Source organism: Amia ocellicauda, chromosome 19 (genome assembly GCF_036373705.1).
Source record: "Amia ocellicauda isolate fAmiCal2 chromosome 19, fAmiCal2.hap1, whole genome shotgun sequence".
In the NCBI taxonomy this organism is placed as follows: Eukaryota; Metazoa; Chordata; class Actinopteri; order Amiiformes; family Amiidae; genus Amia; species Amia ocellicauda.
Window position 1 is genome coordinate 23,334,554 of NC_089868.1, and position 23,419 is coordinate 23,357,972.

Here is a 23,419-nt window from a genome sequence, read left to right on the forward strand (position 1 = left end):
TATATAAAGAGCAGAACTGTCATTTGATTGATTCTCAGCAGGTGTGTTTGATGAAGATGATGGTTAGACCCCTATTAGTGGTTAGACCCCTATTAGTATGCCAGAATAGGAATGTGAATTATTAATATTTAATAAACGTTTTTTACTAGAATTTACTTAACACATGAATAAATACAAGTTACATCCTTCAATCGTTGCTCCCTCCACCTCCCATGCATGCAGGAGGAATGCTGAGAATCATTATAGGCAGGTTACAGATATAATGCTTCTTTTCACGTTAACATTTAAATCATCTTAGTGCATAAGTCTGTTTATATTGCATTTTCTCGAAGGAATTAGTGATGCTTATAGACATACAATTGCAATAAGGCAATAGCGCAGAGAAAAATATTCTCAACGTCCTACTTTCGCTCCTACTTGATGCAATTCGTCAGTTATCCAGCTGAGGGCGCATTCGTAATACAATTACTACTTGTATCAATGGACTAAAATCAAATCTATACATCTCATCATTACAGTAACTGGCAATGAGTGAGGTGAATTCATAAAGTCATTAGAAAGCATCATCATGGGGGATTATCATTACTTAAAGAAACAAAAATATAACATTTTACAATAAGAAGATGCAGAACACGAATCTAATATTAAATTATTTAAAATATTTGTATTATTAAGGTTTAAACACATTTTTGAGTATGGGGTCTGCAAAGAAAATACATAAATATATGCAATGTTGTGTGTTAGCTGGGTACATACATTGTTTTATAATTGTTTAACAAGTTTAAAAAAGTTTGCATTCCTAACATTTGTAATAATTATTTTTTGTATTGATTTATATACTGCACTTTTGTAATGCTTGTGTAAACTGGAAGTCACTGGATAGGGGCGGCTGCCAATAAATAAATAATAAAACTGGAGAATTGTTGTTTGATATAATGTTTGTTTATTTGTTTCTTCTTTTTTCCTTTTGTAAATCATTAGTCAGGTTTCCTTGTGGCTCCAGGCCGTGGAGATGTATTCAGATCTCGGATGTTGTGTAATAGCATGTCTTTCCTAATCCACCGACTCCAGATGATGTGAAGTACAATCCAGCACAAGCAAGCGGACCCAGAAACATTGATATGACAATGATGACAAGGCATCCTGCGGTCGGAAAATTAATGACTAAGCAGAATTACCACAAGCTCAGAAAGTGACTAGCTAGAAATGGAAATGATTTGCATACATAGATTGTAGACAAGAAGAATAAAAGTGTGATATCAGGCAGATTAACTACAAAAAAGCAATTAAAAACATCCATCTTCCATTAAAGTTAAAATTACTCACAGATTGAAAAACAATATTAACACAAAAGGTAGCTGAATACTTGTGTCTAGATTGGATCTAAACAAATATATATGCCCCATTTAAAGGTATGTTTTATGTCTAAGCACCATTATTCAAAGCTCACCAAAGACTCCGCCCTCATACCCACAGCAATATGTGGACATCAACAGGCATTGCTGAAAATGGGGTACACTTACACTCAATTACTGGGAGTAATGACTCCAACTCAGACATGACTACATGTATATCTAAAAACACTTTGGGAGGAGTTTCCAAGTACCATAAAAGCCCAACTAAGGTTTTGTTGCAAAAGTAAAACAACCTACACTATAATAACACACCCTTGTGATTTCTCGGATGTATTTTTTATCCAGACACCGGCCGCTACTCTCCGATCGGCACGTAGGCCCTTTCGCTGCACACGTCCCGCTATAGCTGTCATCTCCGGGGAGGGATTTGTTTACATTTTAATTGATGATTCACAACAAACGCTTATCAGCTCTTTCAATCGCTTCGAGGGAGTTGCACTTTGTTTGGAGGAGAAGATGATGGAAACTAGTAAACTACCCTCCAAATGGCATGAGCACGTCGCAATCGCTACACCAGAAATCTTAAGTGGCCTAAAATGAATGTATTTTTGAAATGTTTACCCATTAATGGGAGCTGCTGAGAGATGATGAGGAAATCATTTAGTTTCTTCTCGACGCTAGTGCTGATAAGGCTCAGTTGTAATTAAAGTTTTCCTATGACTAGGGGGTTTTATGAGTACACATTTACAGGAAAGAGTCTAAACACAATCCACAATCAGTATTTTATATATATATATATACATATAGATATGTTGTTTTTAGAAGGTCAAACAAGTCTACTCTCAGTGATTGAGCGAAAGGAAACAGTGGTACACGAACGTCAAATAATTAAAAAAACTGTAGTGTTGAATAAGGCTAGCTGAACAATTCACTGGTTTCATGTTACACCAACTAAATTATCAGCATCGCATTAATGTGACGGCCTAGATCTAATCAAAAGTCTGACCGACCCACGAATCGCAAATTACAGTCGTGTTTAATTGTCAGAGGTCACTTTTTACTACTTATAAACAAAAAGACAATACAATACAAGTCTGTGATATTGAATCGGCAAGTGGGTCAAGTTATGATTTGGTTGAGGCCAAAGAATGATATATTTAAGAACTTAATTTACTATTAACACAATATGGGGAACAATGTGTGTCTTAAGATTACTAGACTGATCTTAAGAGTTAATGGATGACCGTAAAGACTAAACAAAACAAACAATCACACAAAAACAATAGAGATAAACAAACAGGGGCTGAAGAAGACACATACATCATATACTGTTTATTTAAATATAATAAAACAATGGATTGGAGTTAAATCACTGAAAATATGACATTAAACCAACAGTTAACCAGCAGAAAGCTACATCACCAAAATAGCCAATTATTATAATTATACAATTATCACAAACAGTAAAAAAGATTGTATATGTTTGTACAACTGCAATATAAAAGCCTTTATTGTCTTGGTCACTTGCTCCCATTGCTTGTGATGCTCTGCTGTTTGTTTATTTCATAAAATAAATAATGACTTGAAAAAAAGAAGCCAAATGTAAGAAATCATCTCTCCAACTAGAAGAGAAAGCTTTTAACCAAACGATAAATCCCAGGGCCAGAGTCCTCCAGACACAAGAAGTAAAAATAAGATGTATGGTGATTTTTACTTGCTAGACAAGGCGAGGGTGCCTTCAGTTCGGGTCTCTTTAAGGCATTTCCATGAATGTAGGGCACTCCCACACACTGCGATCTCCATTGATAGTTCAAACCTTCACGGCTGGCAATGCTTTTCCCCTGAGGAATCTGTGGAGAGAGAAGGAAAAAGAAAAGTATTTCAAATGTCTCATAAATATGCTTAATTTTACTTCTCTCTCATTTGGGGTGTAATAAAACACTTCCTGCTGCTTCAGATTATCTTCGCTGAACCAGATTCCTGTCACATATGTATATATTTATATATATATTTAACATTTCAATACAGAAGCGGAACAACCCCCAGCTCTCCTACACAAACCTTAAAATGAACACTTCTGGCTTCCCCCACTCTTCCTATTGTTCTGATGTGTCCCTTATAAGGACAGCACTGGCATCTGCTCCCCCACACTTTTCTATTTTAATTCACGTACGTCAAAATTGTGTGCAAATGATCCTGTAACCAGCTACAGGGGGAACGACGATATGGCGGATTTCTGGGCGGGAGAAACCGATGAGTGTATGGAATTCAGTGGATTTTGTCCTTGTGATTAATTCAGTGTGGTTTTTATTTTATTTTACGCTGGAGATTAGTGTGGGGACAGCGGGCAGTTAGGTGGGTTTTTGTTACTGTTTGTTTGTATGTCGTTGGGGTGTCAGTGGGAGTTCGTCGTGGGTTAAAACTAAACCGGAGCCATGGATGCAATTGATGAGATTATTAGCAGTAGAATAGATTGATCATGACTATCGTGTCCCTTGTAAAAATCATTTTATTTTACTGAAAATGATGATATATTCTGAAATGATCTTGAAAATCCATTTAGAAAATATGTTGTCAAGAGACAGAACGCTGATGTCTGTGTTTTCAAGTCACTCTCAGTCTATGTTTGCCCGGTGGCACCAAGGATGCCATAAAACGGTCTTAGTGTCCTGAGCAAACACTCAACATCCCAGATTCCCACCTGCACCAGAAAAAATAAGGCCAATCAATACAATGCCATGGCCTGCTAAAAGAGGACAGGTACACTAAATATGGTCTTGTTTTAAAATCAATTTAGTTTAATTTAATTATTAAGAACATAAGAAAGTGTCCAATCGAGAGGAGGCCAATCGCCCCATCGTGCTCGTTTGGTGTCCATTAATATCTAAGTGATCCAAGGATCCTATCCAGTCTGTTTCTGAATGTTCCCAAATTGTCTCTTCAGCCACATCGCTGGGGAGTTTGTTCAGATTGTGACGCCTCTCTGTGTGAAGAAGTGTCTCCTGTTTTCTGTCTCGAATGCCTTGAAGCCCAATTTCCATTTGTGTCCCCGGGTGCGTGTGTCCCTGCTAATCTGGAAAAGCTCCTCTGGTTTGATGTGGTCGATGCCTTTCATGATTTTGAAGACTTGGATCAAGTCCCCACGTAGTCTCCTCTGTTCCAGGGTGAAAAGGTTCAGGTCCTCAGTCTCTCAGTAGGACATTCCCTTCAGACCTGGAATAAGTCTGGTTGCTCTCCTCTGAACTGCCTCTAGAGCAGCGATATCTTTCTTGAAGTGTGGAGCCCAGAACTGTCCACAGTATCCAGATGAGCTCTAACTAGTGCATTGTACAGTCTGAACATCACTGCCCTTGTTCCCAATTCTACACTTTTGACAATATACCCTAACATTGTGTTTGCCTTTTTTATTGCTTCCCCACATTGTTTGGATGGAGAAAGTGAGGAGTCCACGTAGACTCCTAGGTCTTTCTCATGCGTTACTTCATCTATTCCTCCCATAGTGTCATTATAGGGACATTTCTGTTACCTACATGTAATACCTTGCACTTGACCACATTGAATTTCATCTGCCAGGTGTCATTGTATTAAGATAGAATACGAATCAGCAGTAGAGTACAGATGATGTCAGCGATCACATTCCCAGGATTGTGCCGTCCCGTGCGCCACAGATTTCCTTGGATTTGCTTCCAAAAGCTTTCCCAGACCTCCATGCATCTGGGAAGTGTTGTGATTTTATTATCTGCTCCCCCGCTCCCCTCCCTGCCTGCCTGCCAACCCACATTCACACTGTGATTTCCTCTAATGAGATCAAAAGGGGTTTTTAAATGTAGTTCATTACTTTGTTACTAAAGCATATGTATTGGGGTCAACATGATGCAGCAGAGAGACAAAGCTATTAGTGTCTGTAGATAATTAATAATAAAAAGAAACTTGGCTATATTTCTCCACTGACCAATGAAAACAGTGGCTTGTGTGACCTGTCTGATAAATCCCTGCTATCAACAGGACGTGGTTTTACTCAAACTTACAGAGCGTAATTAATGTTTCTTCGATTCTTCAAATCCTGTACAGTATATTTAGTATATATGTCATCCTGTTATTTATAGACAGGTAGACACAGATATTGCTGTCTTTGCTAGATTATGAAGCTTTTTAACGACTTCTTGCAGATGCAGCAACTTCTTAAATGTGGCCACTCTCACTGCTGCGCAATAAACTTTAACCAGCTGCTCGGTTTCCTCAGACAAAGGGCCGCTTGCCAGAATTAGGGCTTCTTTGACTCGTTGTGGCGACGTGCCGTGGACGGGAGCCAGGCCCGGTCAGGGTGGGGCCACGATGTGACTCCCAGATTAAACTCCCAGGAATCAGAAACAAAACAAACTGAAGAAAAAGGTCTCAGTATCTCCATAACGCTCATATGAACCTTTTATAGATACAGCTTCGGTCAGACTCAGATTATGTAACTCAGGTCGCATCATAACACAAAAGCGAGGGCGGCAGCTTTGTAGAATTTGACCCTGGCAATGCACAACAAGACACCCTTATTTACCCATGAGATAAACCACAAAATCTGTTTACTACAACAGCAGATTACTAGGAAGATGTGGGTTCCTCTTTATTATAGGGAATCAAGTGCCTGTCTGCAAGCCCTGTAGTTGAAAACAAGCCCCCACACACACAAACACACAAACACACACACACAATGGTAACCTGGCCCTCAGCAGGACTTGTACAGGAAGATATTATTTCTGCATCACAATTATACCAGTCTCTTGTCACAGTTTCCCCCTGGTTTCTGTAAACATCTGACTCAGGAAAATCTCCCCTAGTAAATAATATATAAAAAAATCAAGAGTCCTATACCATCTCTCATCAGAACTCAGGGTTCATTCATAGTTGGCCAATAAATGGGCAGGTGTTTGTGCACGTAGGTTTTGATTTCAGTCACCGTTTCTTCTAAATGGCCTGACTGCACTGTCAACTGTTTCAGATTTCCTAATTTCTCAGGAAAACCCTTCATGTCCTCGGGGGAGTAAAACACTTCCACAGCAGGCACTAGATTCTCTCCCTGGCCATTTTTTCGGTGTTCATCATTATCTAGACGTAGCTTCCCTTTGAACAAGCTGTTGCAACATCAACATCCCAGTCAGGTCAAGAGCCGCGGAGGTCTCGCTGAGGGCCAAGCGTGAGTCACGAGGCACGTTGTCTACAGAACGAATCTCCTTCTGTGACAGCGTATGGCTTCTCCATCCTCTTTCAACTAATGCTACTGGATACAAAATAAGATAACTATATTTTGTGGTTTTGATGTATTGTAACTATTGTAACTAGGTAGATTTTGGCAGGACATTAAAGTAACAAGTAATACCCTTTAAAATGACATCAAAACAACATCTTACACTCACTCTTCTGCACCTCAAGTGTCTCCTCCTCTATCTATTGATTATTAAATCCATATTAGCGCACTATTCGGGGTGAAAGTCTGCACTGAGGTTTTGCGTGGCCTTTCCGGACAGCAAATCAATATTCACATGGCCGGACTGGCGTGTCACGGGTTTGCGGTCATGAAGGAGCACGTGAAACCTGCTGGCTCCTGGGGTTGCAGTGGCAGATTTCAATACACATAAATCTAGGGGGACCCTTTTCCATATCGGAGACACTGGCAGCGAACGAAATGGGTCCGTTTCTGTTTTGCAGTACAATACAGGTCTGGAGAATCAAAATGCAAAGTGGTTATAAAAATAATCTACAGATGTTGTGTGGGGTTACTATCCAAAGACTATTTTAGTGTCTAATTCCATTTACACCCGTGTCCTTCTGTTTTAAAACTGTTTTTCCCCTTTCTACTCATGACGAACTGTGAACTTTCTTCTGCCCCCTACCCCCCCCCCCAAGTTGTGCTCCTAATAAATCCCCTCACCACCAGTCGAAATATTGAACAATTCTCAGCTCCTCTGTACGTGCGATCTGTTTGTCTTTTTGTATCCAAAGCAAAAATAGATGTTTGTGCATTCCTCAGAGATGCATACAGATGAGATTTAGGGCCTGCACGCGGTTGTCATGCCAACGTCTGTTTGGCACTGGCCCGAGCGCATATTCAGGTGGAAACGCAGCGAGGATCCTGTAGAGAATGACAATGGCTAATGCACCATACGCCCCAGTCCCTTTATATATACAACAAGAGTTTATTGTATGGTGATGTACATTTCTTATTGAAAACATCAAATCAATAAGCAAATTTGAACTGATGCAGTGGCGGACAAAATGGAGGCGTCCCCGTCCACCGCAATGGAGCTGGACGTCGGTGCCAGTGCAGGGATGCCACCGCGTTCTCCGGAGTCCTCAAATCTTTTCATTTTAGAGACAGCTCTCCTACTGGCAGTGCTCAGAGGAGGCTGGCAAGAAAGCGCGTGTTGCTGCAGTTATGCACGCGCCCGAGTCTAAATGTCAGGAATGGTTTCAGTTCAGGGACGAGATCAGCGGGTTCCGCTTGTAAGGATATCACTGGCCTCCTACATCGCACTTGGTTAAAGCACCTAAAGTGAACCTGCTCTCAAAAAAGGACCGCAAAAGATGTATAGAAGTACGGTTAAAGCATCGGGGACAGCAGGTAGCATTCAGTGTTTTCCGTGTCATGCAGAACATCTACTGGAGGAGATGGCATCCTGTTTGAGACTTGAAGATAACTTTGAGTGCCTACATTGCGTTGTGCTTACAAGCATAATGTAAACAAGAAGCAAAACAGACTCCTTTCCCATGCCCACAAGAGGGTATCTGGGCATCTTTTAGTTTTCTTAGTAATTTCTTATCTTACACTTGACTGTAGGCATTTGGTGTTTCAAATAAGCCTTTTCTTTGCCTTAGCTACAGTTTCTGTTTGGCCACAACATAACAAACTTATAAAAAACAGCAACACAAATGTACTAATCTGAATAATTTATCAAAGCGAGAGAGAGTGGTTCCACTTGGCCAAACGCAAGACAAAAGAAAGCCGTGGGGAAAGCAGACATCGGTCAATTCAAACATAATGGAAAAAAGCAACGAATGCAAACAAAATGTGTATTACCCTCTGTTTTACAGCGTCGATGCTGTAGGTCTCAAGAATCGTACACATGCTTCTGCACACGTATGAAACTGTACAGAACACGCCCTTGAAAGTTTACAAACACAGATTCATACCTAGAATGGACTGGATTCCAGGTTCGAATAAACCGTCTGGAGGGAACAGCTGACCCACTTGAGGTGAAAGGTCAGATTTTTTGTTGGGCCTTTACTTAAAGTGCCGGGATTGGTTTGGATTTTCCCACACACACACACACACACACACACACACACACACACAAATGTTTATTTTCAGGGTAGCAAAACATTTAAATTTTAATTACCAAAACGTTAAAGCTTTTTGTTCCAGTTGGGTTAACTCTGGTACGAGCAAAACAAAAGATAAGTGCTCTTCCTAACAGTTTTGCATCAAATCACATGCTAGTTCTGAGAAACACTTCCTGCAAGCTGCTTCTAAGTTTGAAAAAATATATAAGGATGTTCTCGATTTGGCTGATAATCATCCTACCTTCGAGCTTTAAAATAGAAATGCTTAGTCCTAACAGTTGTGGGCTGGAACAGAATCACTCAATAATGTCTTCCCACCCACATGTATTTTTTTATTTTATTTTATGAACTCACAGTAATCATCTTGGTTAGCTGTAAGCTCTTAAAACAGTGAAGGAAATGCACATGACATTTATTTAAAAGCAACACTTTTCAAATACAGGGATATCATCAATACTAGGACCCACCCCCTGCAGACAAACAAAACAAACACAAAATGTAAAGGAGACATTAGATTACAACTGACACTGTCATTACAATTTTAAGCAAGTCAGTAATCTAGCTACACAACTTATTTGTTTTCAACGAGGATGTTTCATCGGCAGACATTTATTATAACACTTTACTAATGTAGAAGCCAGAGGAACGCCCTCTGCAGACTTCTCCTCAAAATGAGAAAGAAACAAAAACAGACCAGTCTGGAGATCACAAGACTCTTTTATTAAAGTTTGCAAGGTTACCACTGTGCCTCAAGGTGCTGCTTATCGTGCAACTTTTCCTGGGAATGTATCTTGTAGAGCCACTATTTGATTCTGCAACCGGCATCGCTATTTTTAGTCAATCTTAAACAAATCTCGATATGTAAATGCACTTCAGGAAAACATATTCACACCCTAACAGACTGATCCTGTGGAGTTTTGTAAACAAACTTTCCCAGAAACCCCCCAACCGTGGTGGAAACAAATGTCCCTTGTCAGAATTCACAGTCCGCATCCCGCTTCTCTGAATTGTGCCGGGAGAGGAAGGGTCTTGCATTACGTTGCATCCACACATCTTATAACAAAATAAAAATAAACAGTTTCTGGTCATCCGAGAGAGGAGGGCACCATTCTGGTTCGGCATGGTCTAATCCAGCAGGTCTCTCAAAAGGGCTGTGAAATTGGTCAAATTTAAACAATGATTAATTCAATTAGAGTGAAGAGGTCAGGTACAAGGAAAACCGAAAGACCCCATAGCCCTCCACGACTACCATTGAATATATTTTAATGCAGTGGCCATCTGTTGTAAAATAAATGAACACTTAACTGCATCACATTTTAACTGTGATTTCAGTTTTAAGCGTCTTACTGTTAGACCAGTTTCAGAAGCCTGATTTCCAAGATTCCCAGAAATACGTTTTCCGCAAAAACGCAAATCCGTTTTGCGGAGAATTTTGGTTTATTTTGTTGATTTGTGAATTCAGAATTGTACGCAACATCCTTCTCTTGTGATCAGAGCCTAAATGTACTTTAACTGATAAACTTGTATTTTTTCTGTGCTCAACGCCAGTGTCTAAAAAGATTGCAGCTACTTTAATAGCAACCAAAATGTTGTTGATGATGGTGAATAAAATGAGGATAAACTATTAATGCCATTTTTACTTCCATTTCTGTTTGTGCTTAAAACATGGTACTTTTTCCTCTCAAATGACAATAGTGAGTGTGGTTTGTTGTTTTACTGAAATATTAAAATGATGAAGCCTGTTGGATTTTTATTTAGGCTGATAGTTTTCTTATGGACTGAGACTTTGATTAAAATGGTTAACGTTTGAATAAAGTCTATTGTGTTTGGGTATATTTTGGTTAGGAATACTTAATGTAATGTTATATTTTAATCTCAGAAAATTCTCTTATCACAGAAAACTAGGAACCTTCCTGATCTCCACTCACAGGAGTCGTGTCATGGAGTCTGCGAGGCAGGCTGAATCACAGCAACGTTCGGAGGGAAGCTATTTCTGGGTACTGCCGGCCCAAGACCTTCTCGCATGTTCTCATCAACACATTTACACTCATGGCCGCCCGCCTCATTATCGATTGTTTCTGAAAACGATGCCCGTCTTTGTCATCTTTGGAGATGGGTTCTGAAACTCGCTGGATTACTGATCGTCGTCGTCACCGCAGAGAATGAGAATGGATTTGGCAAGCGGTTTATTTTTGAGAACTTTTCTGTCAAGACCACTTCCGATCCCGGTGCGCGTCTCTGCTGCGCCTCCTACGATCGCCCCCGGCTCCGCTGGCAGGTGTGAAGCTTTTCATCTGGCGCCGTCTTTGACTTCGGTGCCTGGGGGAGCCTGGCAGCTCAGATAAAGCAATACTTTATCATTTAATAAGCAGAACATCATCATGTCCTTCAAGTCTTCAGCAGCAACACATGCTGTCCACCATCTAAGAGAAGAATAATCAAAGGTATCTGGGGCAACCTGCCAGACTATAATTTTGTTCCAACCCCTTTGCAGTTTCTCCTAAACCACCATCTAGGCTTTGAAGATTGTTATCGTGTCATTTTGGGGGACAAAATGGTTGTTTAATGACTCTAGTGGGCTAGCAAGAAAAGTCCAGACAGCAGCAGTATATTCATGCTTTCTTTTAATCACTTCATAGAAAAGTATTTAAGATTCTGTTGAACACAATATACAATACTATACCATACATTGTGTGAAACGTCTGAAAAACATTAAAATATCCACCTGGAACAACGCAGTGTTCAACTGACATACAAACCCATTGGTCATGCAGAGAGTGCTATTCTGGCTAACCATTTGGACACAATTTGGACCAAAAGTTTGAACATAGATTACAATGTTATACGGACAATTTGAATTTCAAAACTGCTAACAAGTTTGGTCAGAAAATAGTTCACATTAGCACAATAATTACAGAAGATAACATTTTGTAATTCATATCAATTCACATTGGTGTTCAGAGAAATTGTAACATGCCATCAATATCTCCCGAAATCTAATTAACATAAAGTGTTTTTAAATGGAGACAGAGTTTGTTTGTTTGCTTATTTTTCTTCTTGACCCTGTTTGTCTGTAACTTTATCAGCAATCTGCATTCAAAATGTTGTATAATTAAGGTTAAGGTACTACGCGTGTAACAAAGGTTTATACGAAGTCAGAATACACACGAAACTTCTTTCAGAGATAGTCAGTTATTTGTTTTCAAGACAGATCCATAAGTCCTTCGTGTCACCCATGGGTTTCCGTATGTCTCTTTTAGCTACTGTTCAGGGCACTCAATGTTGTGCGATAATTAAAAAAATAAACAAAACAAAAACACCAAAATAAAATAAACTTAAATTACATTTTAAAAACGGACTCTAACCCAGAGTCTTCTACACATCAACACCACCGTTTTGAGGCAATGCCAGTGCATATAAATTAAAATTAATTTACAATTGACATTTTTATTTACACAAACTTAATAAATACACTGTTATAAACAGCAAAAGGATCACCACAAGCTCAGGTGCAATGTGGAACAAGGGATGGGACAACTAAAAAGTTATTCTCCTCCAAAGCTCAGACACATACATGTAACTGAAGCAGGAAAAACAAAAATATGCCCGAGTATGAATGCAAGGTCAAGAACTAGACCTGCCACAGCTTATGAGAGGATTAATAGTAGAAGATATTGCAGTTTAAGTACCTGTGAGGAATCACAAGGGCAAAGCCGACCTTTAATCAATACAAAAAACTAAATGGTGAAAAATGTTTGGGAATCACATACAGTACTTGTGTGTAGTTTCCAAATTTGCCCAAAGCTTCAGCTTGTTTGGTAAAACCGCCCCCTAACTATCTCCCACTTTTTGACTAGCATCATAACATGCAGTAATACAATAATTTTTGGTATTGTTTGTGTAAAATACTGGTGTCATAATCAAATCTTGATAATGCAATGGGTTAAAGTCTCTGGACGGAAGGAACATTTTGGATTCATCGCTAGCAAAGGTTTGGTGCCACTAAAGATGGAAAAGTTTTATTATTTCTGCAGGAAGTCATTTATTTAATTGTGGAATTAAAGGGGGAAGGTGCTTTAGGAATACATTCTCTGTGATTTCATAGTTTCGCTTATTTATATTTTTGGGAAAAATCAAGCCAAGTTTATCATCTTAAAAGTACAGGACCGCGAAAGTATATATTTTTAAAAGGGGAGCTAATTTCAACTAATACAAAATTGCTCAAATGTTTTTCGAATTAAAGACCAATATATACTTCTTTCCAATGTGATTTCAGTAAATGTATATGAAACTTCCTCTACTATTATCAAGATTTGAGCTGGGGTTGCTGTGGGAGCACGGAACAATAGTTTAAATATGTATTTTCTTAAATATATACAGATAAAACAACGTGATTAAAATAGTGTACAAACGCTTAAACAATATCTTAATTACATGTTATGAACATCTGCTCTTTCTTTAATTTACAATGGACTGTGTGAAATACAAGCTGCTGCTACATTTAATTGGTGGGAGTCGAGTATGTGTCATAATAGAATTATAAATTAAAAATAAAACTGTGCTTGGGTTAAAAACTTAATATCCACCTGGAATGAGTGAAAAATGTCATGTGCATGTCGAAATAAACTTTTTGAGGGGAACAAAAATTATGTATTTTCGGGAAGTCTGTCCAAAAAGCAAGCTCAGATATTGCCCAATGTCAGAAAGAAGGAAGACTTTGTATTATCTCGTAATCTGAGAAAAAAAGATTCTGCCTTTGAGCTTTTCTTGTGTTTAGAAAAACGTTTTTACATCTATTAATAAATCGTGTTTAATAAATAAAACTTTAAAAAGACAAAAATCGTTAAAAAGGCACACAAAGTCCTTAGACAGATGTTACAGAAGAGTAAAGAGTCTGCTTTACAAATACCTGTATATAAGTAGTTCATTTGCTACCTCTCGACAATCCATTACAAAAGGAAAAACAAGTAGTTCAGTACAAAACAATCTCTCAGTAGTGTCCCCCGCTCGGCGCTGGTCCAGTAAACATTCCTAGTTGGCCCCGATCCTTCGTCACCGTATCTGTTTGTAACAAAACATTGCTTGATAAGTCAGGTCCGTTTTTCTGAAGAAAATTCCTGAGAGCTCCTTCATCTCCACGCTCGCCCGCCGACCCTCGACTCTAAAAGCAAGTACGAGGAAACCCGCGTCCGCCAATGTCAGCCCCGGGCTTCAAAAGCACGATTGCAGGATTTCTCCATCACACAATCTGCCAACACAATGACCCGTTGAAGCCGGCGGCTCGTCTTATGTGTCCACTGGCGACGCGTCGTGGGTAACTATCTCTATGTGCGTGGCCTGCATCTGCCCGTCCATGTCCTGGCACTCGTCGTAGCCCAGCGGGGACTTGCCGTCGCTCATGCTGTCCTCCCCCTGGCTGTCGTCTTTCTCCGTCCCCTCGGAGTCCTCCTCCTCTAGTGTCAGCTCGAACTGGAACTTCTCGTTGGCGCCGTGGCTGTCCTTGTCCTGCTCGTAGAAGGGTGGGGACGGACTTTGGGGGATCATGCTCTGGTACCAGTTCCTATTGTCCTCTAAAGTGTCCAGGATGTCTTGCGCATCTGGGTGGACCAGGTCGGCCCATGTCTCCCAGAGAGGGTGCACGATGTAGTCGATGAACCCGACCTGCGGAGGAAACAAAAACTGTGGTGAGGATCTCCAAGTCGCTCTGAGCTTCGATTGCATTTCGTTTCCCAGCTGGAGATGTTTCAGTGTGTGCCGGATGGCCCCGACTCACCTGTGACTTCTCCACCGACGCTGTGTGCTTGTCACACATGGGGCTGATCTCCATGCCCCGCTCGCGCTCCTTGTCTCCTTGGTGGAAGAACTCATCCATGATGCGGTCCGTCCACTGCCGGTACAGCTCCAGGGACTTGGTGGGGTTGCTGAGGTCGGCGCAGTGCACCATATTGCGGAGGACCTGGCATCGACGAAGCAAAGACCAGCGTCAGATCATTCAGTGACGAGACAACATCAGAACGTCCACAACCCCCAAAACACGGCGACTACTTCAACACACACCGTCTTCTAGTTAATTATACGTTGATACTCGCGGCTATTGAACGAACGCACAGAATGGCTCTTGGGCGTACCTGTATCCTGTCCGTGTAGTTGTCGAGCAACAGCACCCCCGAACTCGTCACTTTCTTAGTCTCCACCATGGTCTTCAGGTCTGCCAGTAAGCTCATGTGCTTGGACATGTCCGTCGCCAACACCTTAGGGGGACGGAAACACAAATACGGTCAACATCTCGCCAGCGGCAGCCGTCACGGCCATTTCCACCGAGCGCCCGTACGCATATGAGACAGACGCGTGCAAGATGTAGGCTCACCATGTCTATGACCATTTTCCTCAAAGACTGGCGCTGCTTCTTGTTGATGTTCTGGAAGATGTCGCAGTTCTCCTCCTGCAGCAGTTTGAAGCCCACGGCGAGGTGGTGGTTCTCTAACACGGACTCGTCGTTGTACATCAAGGCCAGCTCTGAATCTGAAACATCAACAGAGTCATGAATACACCAGAAAGACACGGCAGCTTAAAAAGAAATGCACAACATCAGTCTGTACTCATAGAGGAGACCAAGAGGACAACACTTACTGGTGTTAATTAAGAACTGATTGGAAACCCCTGGATGGTCAACGTCATGAATGGCAGCGGCGAAGATCGCGGCGAGGATTTCCAAGTCTGTGAAGACCGCCTGCGACAGGAAAGGGAAGACGTCTCATTAATTTCCAGGCATACCCGTCGTCAAACGCTGTACAGTTACCAACACAATTAGATTTATTCTGCAGGGAGATTAATCTGAAGCACGTACGTCTAATGCGGGTGTCGACAGGAGGATATGCGTGGACTGAGCCACGTCGGCAGCGTGCAGGCTGTTGTGATACGCCACGTCCGAGTGGTAGTGGTCTTCTAGGGTCATCATGTACGTGACGAACGTGTCCACGGGGATCTTGAACGTCTTGAGCAAGTCTCTCTCCTGCAAGATGAAACGATCCGTGAGAAAATGTACCAAACTGCTCTGACAAGTGATCGCCGAGGTCATTTTAATTACATCAATATTTACTCGTGCAAAACTCCATTCCCAACATGATACCAAAACACAAGATTTAATATCGCGAAGGTCATGGAACATTGTTTATAGTTTGACTGTTAAAAGCTAACTTTGATTGACTACATAAATATTTACTAGTACTGCACTGGCACAACACACACTTCTTAGAAATTCAATCCAAAACAAAAGGAAAATAACTTGGTGATAGTGACACAACGGGGACAACCGAAAAGCACTGACCTGGAAGATGGCGTACATGATGCACGTGAGAGGTCTGCTGTGGGAATAATCGGACACCCGGAAAATGTTAAGTCCCCACTTATTGAGGTCCTCCAGCTCCTTGGAGAGCAGGTCCTCCTGGTCGGTCTTCACCCCGAACCGCGAGATGCTGGAGTCGGTCAGGCTTGAGCTATGAGTGAGTTTCTTCACCCCGCTGATCTGAGTCATGAGCTGCTGCTTCTTCTTCTTCTCCCGGTTCTTCGACGTCGGAGACGGGATCTCCACATCGTTCTGCTTGTCTGCGGGGGGAACAAAAAAGGGGGATAAGTGATTTTGAACGTCTTTTTCCTCCTCTCTCTGTGTTTTTTGTGGCGGAAGGAAAATTGAGAATAATTGGTTTCGAAAGCAGACAATCACAAACGAGAATGGAACCGCGTTTATCCTGGAAGTCACTAGAAATAATATTTATTAAAAGAGTTTATCTTCCTTTCACCGCACGGAAGAGAAATTAAAAGGCTGGGGTGGGAGGCTGAATAGGCACCTCAGTTAACGCCACGGCCAACCGACGGGATTAGAAAGTCCGTTCATCTAATTTAAACCGACTTAGAGAGTTGAGGGAAATGTTGTTGAAAAGCTGCTTTCCAAATCGTATTACACGGGGCACTTCAACCTCCTCTTTGTTGCGGTTATACAGCGGCAAACAAAGGCCTGTTGTTTAAAATCTGCATTCACTTCTCTTTTAACGTCTCGCATTTCCTTAAGTGACGTCAATGGCTTTTTGCTTCGAGAAAAAGCCCCAGGTGCCGAGCAAATGGACTAAAGCCCGACACCTGCATTGCGTCGACAGGAGAAAAGGGGTTTTCATTCACTAGTGAGCTGGAAAAAGCATTTTTATTTTAGATAGACAAATAATATAATATACATTTGCAGTTCAAACCACTAAATATGCATGTTTGACAGAATTGTAACCATATGCAGTGTTTAGCAATTAATTCTTATTTGTTACAACAAAGCTGATTCACATCTCGTTTCAACTCGTGTCGAGGTGAAGCCCCGCTATCGTGAAATGATCGCCTGGCACGGATCCCCCCGGGCCGATGCAGACACGCTTGCTGCTCGGCGTCCGTCTCTCCTGCCCCGCTTAGGCGGCGCGCTATTATACTCCCTCCGCCGAGACAAAATTCATTATCTCTGCCATAATTCAGGTAATGGCTGCGTTTTGTTTTGTTTTGCTCGCAGCTTAATTAAAGACCACGGCGATAAAAAAAGAAAAGAAAAGAAAAGTAATTGAGCCGAAACACTGCAGCGTGCGGATCAGGCCAGCGGAGAAGGAAGCAATTATTCATAAGCTTGTTGTCAGTGTGACATTAATCGGGGCTCGTCCTCCATTCAGACTCAATTGATTCAAATGAAGGGCTTTTCCAGGAGTCAGATCTGAGGAGAGGGGCTACCAGGGCTCAGTAAAGGGGGATAAATCAATAAGTACATTCATGATAAAATACATTGGACGTATGCAGCAGAGAAGTGAATGATTTTCAGAGGGTGGTTTTTAAAATGGTTATGACAGCATGGCGAACCTGTCTGTTGTGGTCTGGCTACCAGTATTTTCCAGCTGTCAAATTCAGGACGTTCGGTTTAATGAGTAACGTTCCATAGAGGTGGGTTGACCTACGACCTTTACCAAAAAAAAAACCTCACAAGGCCGGTTCTGTTGCTGCACTGTGTATATTAATCATAAAGCGACCTCTTCATCACAAGAAAGCCGACGCCTGGAGAAAAATCGCCCTTTCTCACATGAAAATCTTCATCTAAAACAATCAATATTCGACTAAAGTAATACAAAATAAATTAACCACACTGCCAATGGTTCAAAAGCAGGGCTATTGTTTGCAGCGGTCTGTAAAATGAGAATATATTTGGATTGGGGATAATAAATAATAATAATAATAAATTACGCATAGATATCCTGATGCAGGAGACTGGGGGGGCAGGGTGACAGACAGGGAGTTTATTACAAAAATAATTCCTGCGGTAAATTGCAGGGGGAGAACAAACTCGACCCCAGATGGCTCACTTTCAGCTCCTCGCTAATTCTGCACCAAATCTCTCTCTCCCCCTCTCCTCCTCTCCCCCTCTCCCCCTCTCTCTCTCTCTCTCTCTCTCTCTTTTTTGAGGAAACTGAAACGAATACCCATCTGGCAACTTCACAATGCAGGAACATTAAAAAAAAAAAGGCAAGCTGTCACAATTCCCTGTCACTAATTGGGTGTGAGTCACGGAGTCTACCGTTCTGCTTTCCACTGGGGGGGACCACTGGGGGGGACCACCGGGACTGATGCAAAATGCAGGATGAGGGCCCCCCCCCCAATCCCGTCCCACCCCCCGGCACAGCCAGGAAGATTCGGCAGCGCAGAATCTTCCCTGCAGACCGGATGAGACCGGATTGAAACAGAGGCGCAGTTATATCTGCAGTGTTAATGCTGAAACCTCACCATTGTTTTGTTTTTTTCCTTAGGAGGCAGGTGGTTAAAAAGGCAAAGAACCGAGCCGGAGAAACCCTACCCTCCTGGACGGACGACGCTAATCTCAGATAACAAAGACCAAATTAAAAAAAATAAGGCCACAGTCTCGAAAGATTCCCCCCCCGTTGTCGTTTTTCCCCTTCCCCGTCACTTTCCCGGAGATGAATGGTGAGCAGCAGTAAAACACCACATGCAGAAATCCGTCAGAAATGGCTGTAAATACCACGGGTGCCAATCAGCGGTGCTACAACGCGGCGCGCTACGTGCCCGGCCACTTAAGTAGGGGAGAGATTGATTTCCTGCGAGCGGCCGCGACTCCCTCGCCTCTGGTGTGAATGAGGAACGAAGGGTGGGCTTCCTGACCCCGCCAGCCGCGCTCCCCCCCGCTCTCTCCGGCTGCCAATAAGCTCGCTTTAACTAGCTCAGGGAATTCAGGGCTCGTTTCCATCTCAATATCTATCAGGGAATGGATTTTTTGTTCCCATCGTGGGACTAATTATTCCTCAGATTATTTCGCACCGTAAAATCCCCGCAGCTCCTCTCCCTGGCTCGGGGGTTTCGCTCGACAGTGTGGTGCATCATATGAATATCTGTCATGGCACCAACTTGTGTATTGATCCCCTCCTTGCCCCTCCCCATCTAAAATCGCATGGGTATGCAGTAGTTGTTTCCCCAAAATGATGGACGTTAGGATAAGTGTTTTAAATGACACGATTACAGCTACGAGCTTCTGGGAAGAGACAAAATGGACCTTCTCCTAAAATTGGCCAGGTGTGTTAATGACGATCATTAAGGACAGTTTTCACATTCAGTAGCATGTTCTTATGTTAAGCTTTGGTGTGATGTCTCTACAAGGAGTTTATTTATTTTTTGAAAGGAAGAAAGAATAAAGTGGTGGTGTAGTTACCTAGGAAGGTGTTGGAAATGAACTCAGACACCTGGTTTCCAGACCGGCTCATCTCCGACAGGTGCGTTAGCTCCCGGTTCAGCATCCTCTTGAACTGTAAAACACACAAAAAAGGGGGAATCAGGTTAGATTTGACCACATTGTTTGGTATTTTTGATTACATTTCACACACAGTGGCTTGAATTATCTCCAGCCTTTCTGCTCTCCATGCATTAGTTTCCAACCAAATTCACACTCAGAAAGACAGGATCATACAAATATTAATCAGTAACAATCCTAGCCTGGTGTATTCATTAGAGGAGAGCAAGGGGATTCTTATACACAATTAGTATATATATGTGTGTGTGTCCTTTAACGGAAAAGCCCGACTCAATTTGCATTTTTAATGATGATACACAAATGAAGAATGTATTTGGATTAGGCAACGACTCGTTATAGTTGCTCTAAAACTATATCCTTATAAAAATGCATTTATGTCACAAAAGGAGAAGAAACAACCATTCAATTTCAACCATGCAATGATTAGCATCTCCTGACATATTTCTGACATCAGCCTAAATCATTGCCAGGCTTGAATCCTAACATGCACGATTTTAAACAAGCTGTAGAAAAACAATTACAGCTGTGAAGCCCATCGAAATATAATTGCAGACACAGCTCAAGATGGATGCAACGCACAGATACAGTACAGTGTCAAGTATCATCATAGCATTGGAGAGCCTGCAGTCCTTACAGTACAGTACGCCCCAGACCTACAGTATCTCATCTTCCTCTCTCACACACAGTCAATTTAAAATCAATTAAAAACAAGCTAATTTACACACCTTGATATAACCCCAAGATACAGACAGCAAATAGTTCGCCTCAGGCATTTTGGACCCCGTTTTAGCAAAGCCACCAACAACTCCTTGTGCAAAAATACGAGCGCTCAGAGGAATCCCACGTTTAGATCCCGGGTCTCCTGCTAGGAATCAGTGGCACAAAAAAAAACCAAATCCAAAAAAGGGTCTGGTATCCTCTATGGCAGACAGCCCCCTCACACACTCCATCTTTGCAGCAGCGCTGGGTTACAGTACGTGGCGGCACGCGCGAGATAATGGAATCGGGGAAGGGATGGAGCAGCCAGAATCCTTCCGAGCGTCTGCAGTTCCCTGGCAGAGGCAGAGGACTGATGAATTATGAAAAGCCTCGGATGCTTATTTGGCTGAAGGGGGTTCCTGCTCCAGATTAGTCTCGCTCGGATGCACGGCGCTGCAGAGACATGCCTCCTCTCTCCTCCTCGAGCCTCAGCAACAGAATCACTCTGCAGAAGCACACATGATTTGACAGAAAATGGAGGGAGCCCCCTGCTTATGTATGCAAAACTATTCAGGAGGGTCCCCTGCTTCTCAACCTGAGCACTGCGGTGCTGTGGTTTAATATGCTATCACTGCCGTCTTGTTGTTGTTGTTGTTGTTGTTATGTAACGAGGAACAATCTGCCTCTTTTTCTGAATGCTTTCCACAGTTTTTGTTTCTTTATTCCACAAAAAGCGTGACATCCATTATCCTGTATTTCTCAAATCACCAACACCCTCAAACACCTTCAGAGACCCCTGTTTTGTGTATTCAGATACAATACACAATATGATCGTTTTGTGCACATCCTATTAATTAAAAGGGAGATTTACTTCCCAACCAGAACCAGCCACACATTTCCAAGGTTCATTTCCATCTCGCAGATTTTCACCTGACCTTGATTTGGCGTACTGCCTTTAATTTAATTGAATGCTTGGTTCCACACGATTGCATCTGTTTGATTAGTTTATATATTTATGTTTTTCGTGGAAATTTAAATCCCCACAGGCAGATAAATAGAGGCGATGTTTTGATTTTTTTTTCATGCACTCTGACACTCATAATAGGGGTGACCGCCCGATCTGAAGGCTGTTCATTAAGGCGGCTGTGTATTTACAGTAAACCGAGTCTGGCGTCTCAGCAGAACTGGCTATTTTCTCGAGGAGACATCTGGGAATAATTGGTTTTCTCACCGTTCTCAATGACATCACCTCAACCGTGCCCACTGGTAGAAACCCTGGCCTAGAACCGAGTACCACCAATCAAATGAACATTTAGACGCCATGGCAACAGCATCACGTGACCCCCCTGCGCCGCGTCTGTGAGGTCTCCCTTCAAAACAGACCACGGATGAGCCGGGCGCAGACATGCCTGGGATGCAGTCACATGCTCCACACGATGCCGTTAAGTGTCTGACTAAGAGGGGCTTTTCTAAAAATCATTACACGCGCTACATGTCAATATCTCCGTCTTTCCCAGGATGCTTTGTCAGTGGTGTGTTTAATTGTCTTAAAAGGTACAAGAAAAAGTCAATGGTGAGTCTTAATGTGGTAGATTAATGACAGCACAATAAAAATGCGATACCCCACGAGGTTAGTAATGGCTAATTCGAATATTTATTTTGTTTCGCATGGTTTCTGTAATTACAAACAATTATCATTCGCAATTGCTCCATGTTGCAGCATGAATTGAGGTCTGTATCAGATCAGTCTTAAAATTAAATGTACCACTAATATATACCTTTATAACCATATTTTACTCTCTTGTGTGGGGTACATTTATGTGACTCTGTGAAATCACAGGTCAAACCCAGCTCACTTAAAAGGTAAATGTTTAACCCAGAATACACGATTCAGCCCCAGGGATGCTATTATCTGTTTTTAAACTATAGGTGTTTCATTGTTGTGTTAAAGAACAATAGAGGGACTGAGAGTGATGCACAAGGCGCCGCTTTTAATCAAAGTGCGATCGTGTCAGATGTTTTCCTCTGTAAAACCTGAATCACAGTCTCCGATACCATTGACAATTCCTTGCACAATGTCTTGCCATTTGTCTGCGCAGCCCGGGGGGAGAATCCACCATGTGCTCTTCTGTATGGACCGCTGAGCAATGCCGAGTGAATTCCCCATTAATGGACGCCAGACTAAGATGTTCTGACAGCTGGGGCCGCAGCGAATCTGCTCCAGCCCACGGACGCGCGGTGATGAAACCTCGTTGTGAAAGCAGGCCGCTAATTTCATACCAGGATGGTCCAGCAACCTTTTTAAGAAATATAGATCATCCTGTGTATTTATTAGTGCAACATTATTCTGTGCTTTTGTGGTTTTTTTCCCTGGGTAGAATGAAAAGCCCTTCAGTTTGATTTCTGATGTGGTTTTGTGCGTGGCTGCACATGGAGACGGACTGCATGCTGCACAAATCCCAGAACATGAAGCCAGAACCAGCAGCACGGACATAATCGTGAGAGCTCTGCCTCGCAGCACAAGCTGTTCCCTTTCCTCTTCATTCAGGTTTTAAATAATTTCACCATCTTTATATTGTTTGAAACAATTTCAGACCTTGAAATGTTTGTTTTAAATGGTCTGTCTAAGGCGATAACGACTATTCTTATAAATTATTAGTTAATAAAGCATGTGGCGCTGTTTGCGTTCCCTCACAGGACGGGCAGCACCAACACACATGCTTATCGCAGGGTTTTTCCACACGGCGTGACCTTCTCCCGGGCCGTGGGGGTGAGAGGAGAGGAGAAGTGCAAGGCGGGGATTTCTCAAAGGATTTCCTGAGACTATTTCAGCTGAAACACTGCGTCAGCATGGGACTATGGGTACTTGCTTATTTAACTGATGCCTAATTAAACAAACACACAGGAATACAGTATATACACACATATAAATCGTGTTTTTTAAATGTGTTTATATTAATAATATGTACACACTTATATGCATTTTCTGTTAACTTGTAATCCTACATTTGGATAATGATAACAATAACAGCAATAATAATACATAAATACACTTGCCAAGCCAACATGTATAATTACTGTTGTTCCTTTATGTTGGAAACAGACCATTCAAGTGACCTCTGACTTCTCCTCGATTATTATTTTCTCGATGCGGTTTTGCCTTTTATTCAGCCTTTCCTCATTTGGCCACCAGTGGGTGCTA

General features: G+C 42.0%; 1 protein-coding gene across 2 annotated transcripts in view; it reads right to left on the bottom strand.

Moving 5' to 3' along the window:
- Positions 1–11,291: 11,291 nt before the first annotated feature.
- Positions 11,292–23,419, bottom strand: part of pde4ba (phosphodiesterase 4B, cAMP-specific a) — a 108,730-nt gene continuing 96,602 nt past the window's right edge. For both annotated transcript variants that reach the window (XM_066692648.1, XM_066692649.1), the window contains 8 exons: positions 19,420–19,513; positions 16,012–16,289; positions 15,532–15,696; positions 15,315–15,414; positions 15,052–15,206; positions 14,813–14,935; positions 14,458–14,640; positions 11,292–14,345 (listed from right to left, as the gene is read on the bottom strand). In XM_066692648.1, the coding sequence (XP_066548745.1) occupies positions 13,971–14,345; positions 14,458–14,640; positions 14,813–14,935; positions 15,052–15,206; positions 15,315–15,414; positions 15,532–15,696; positions 16,012–16,289; positions 19,420–19,513 (1,473 nt within the window). In that variant the 3' untranslated portion in view covers positions 11,292–13,970. The remainder of the gene's footprint in view (positions 14,346–14,457; positions 14,641–14,812; positions 14,936–15,051; positions 15,207–15,314; positions 15,415–15,531; positions 15,697–16,011; positions 16,290–19,419; positions 19,514–23,419) is intronic.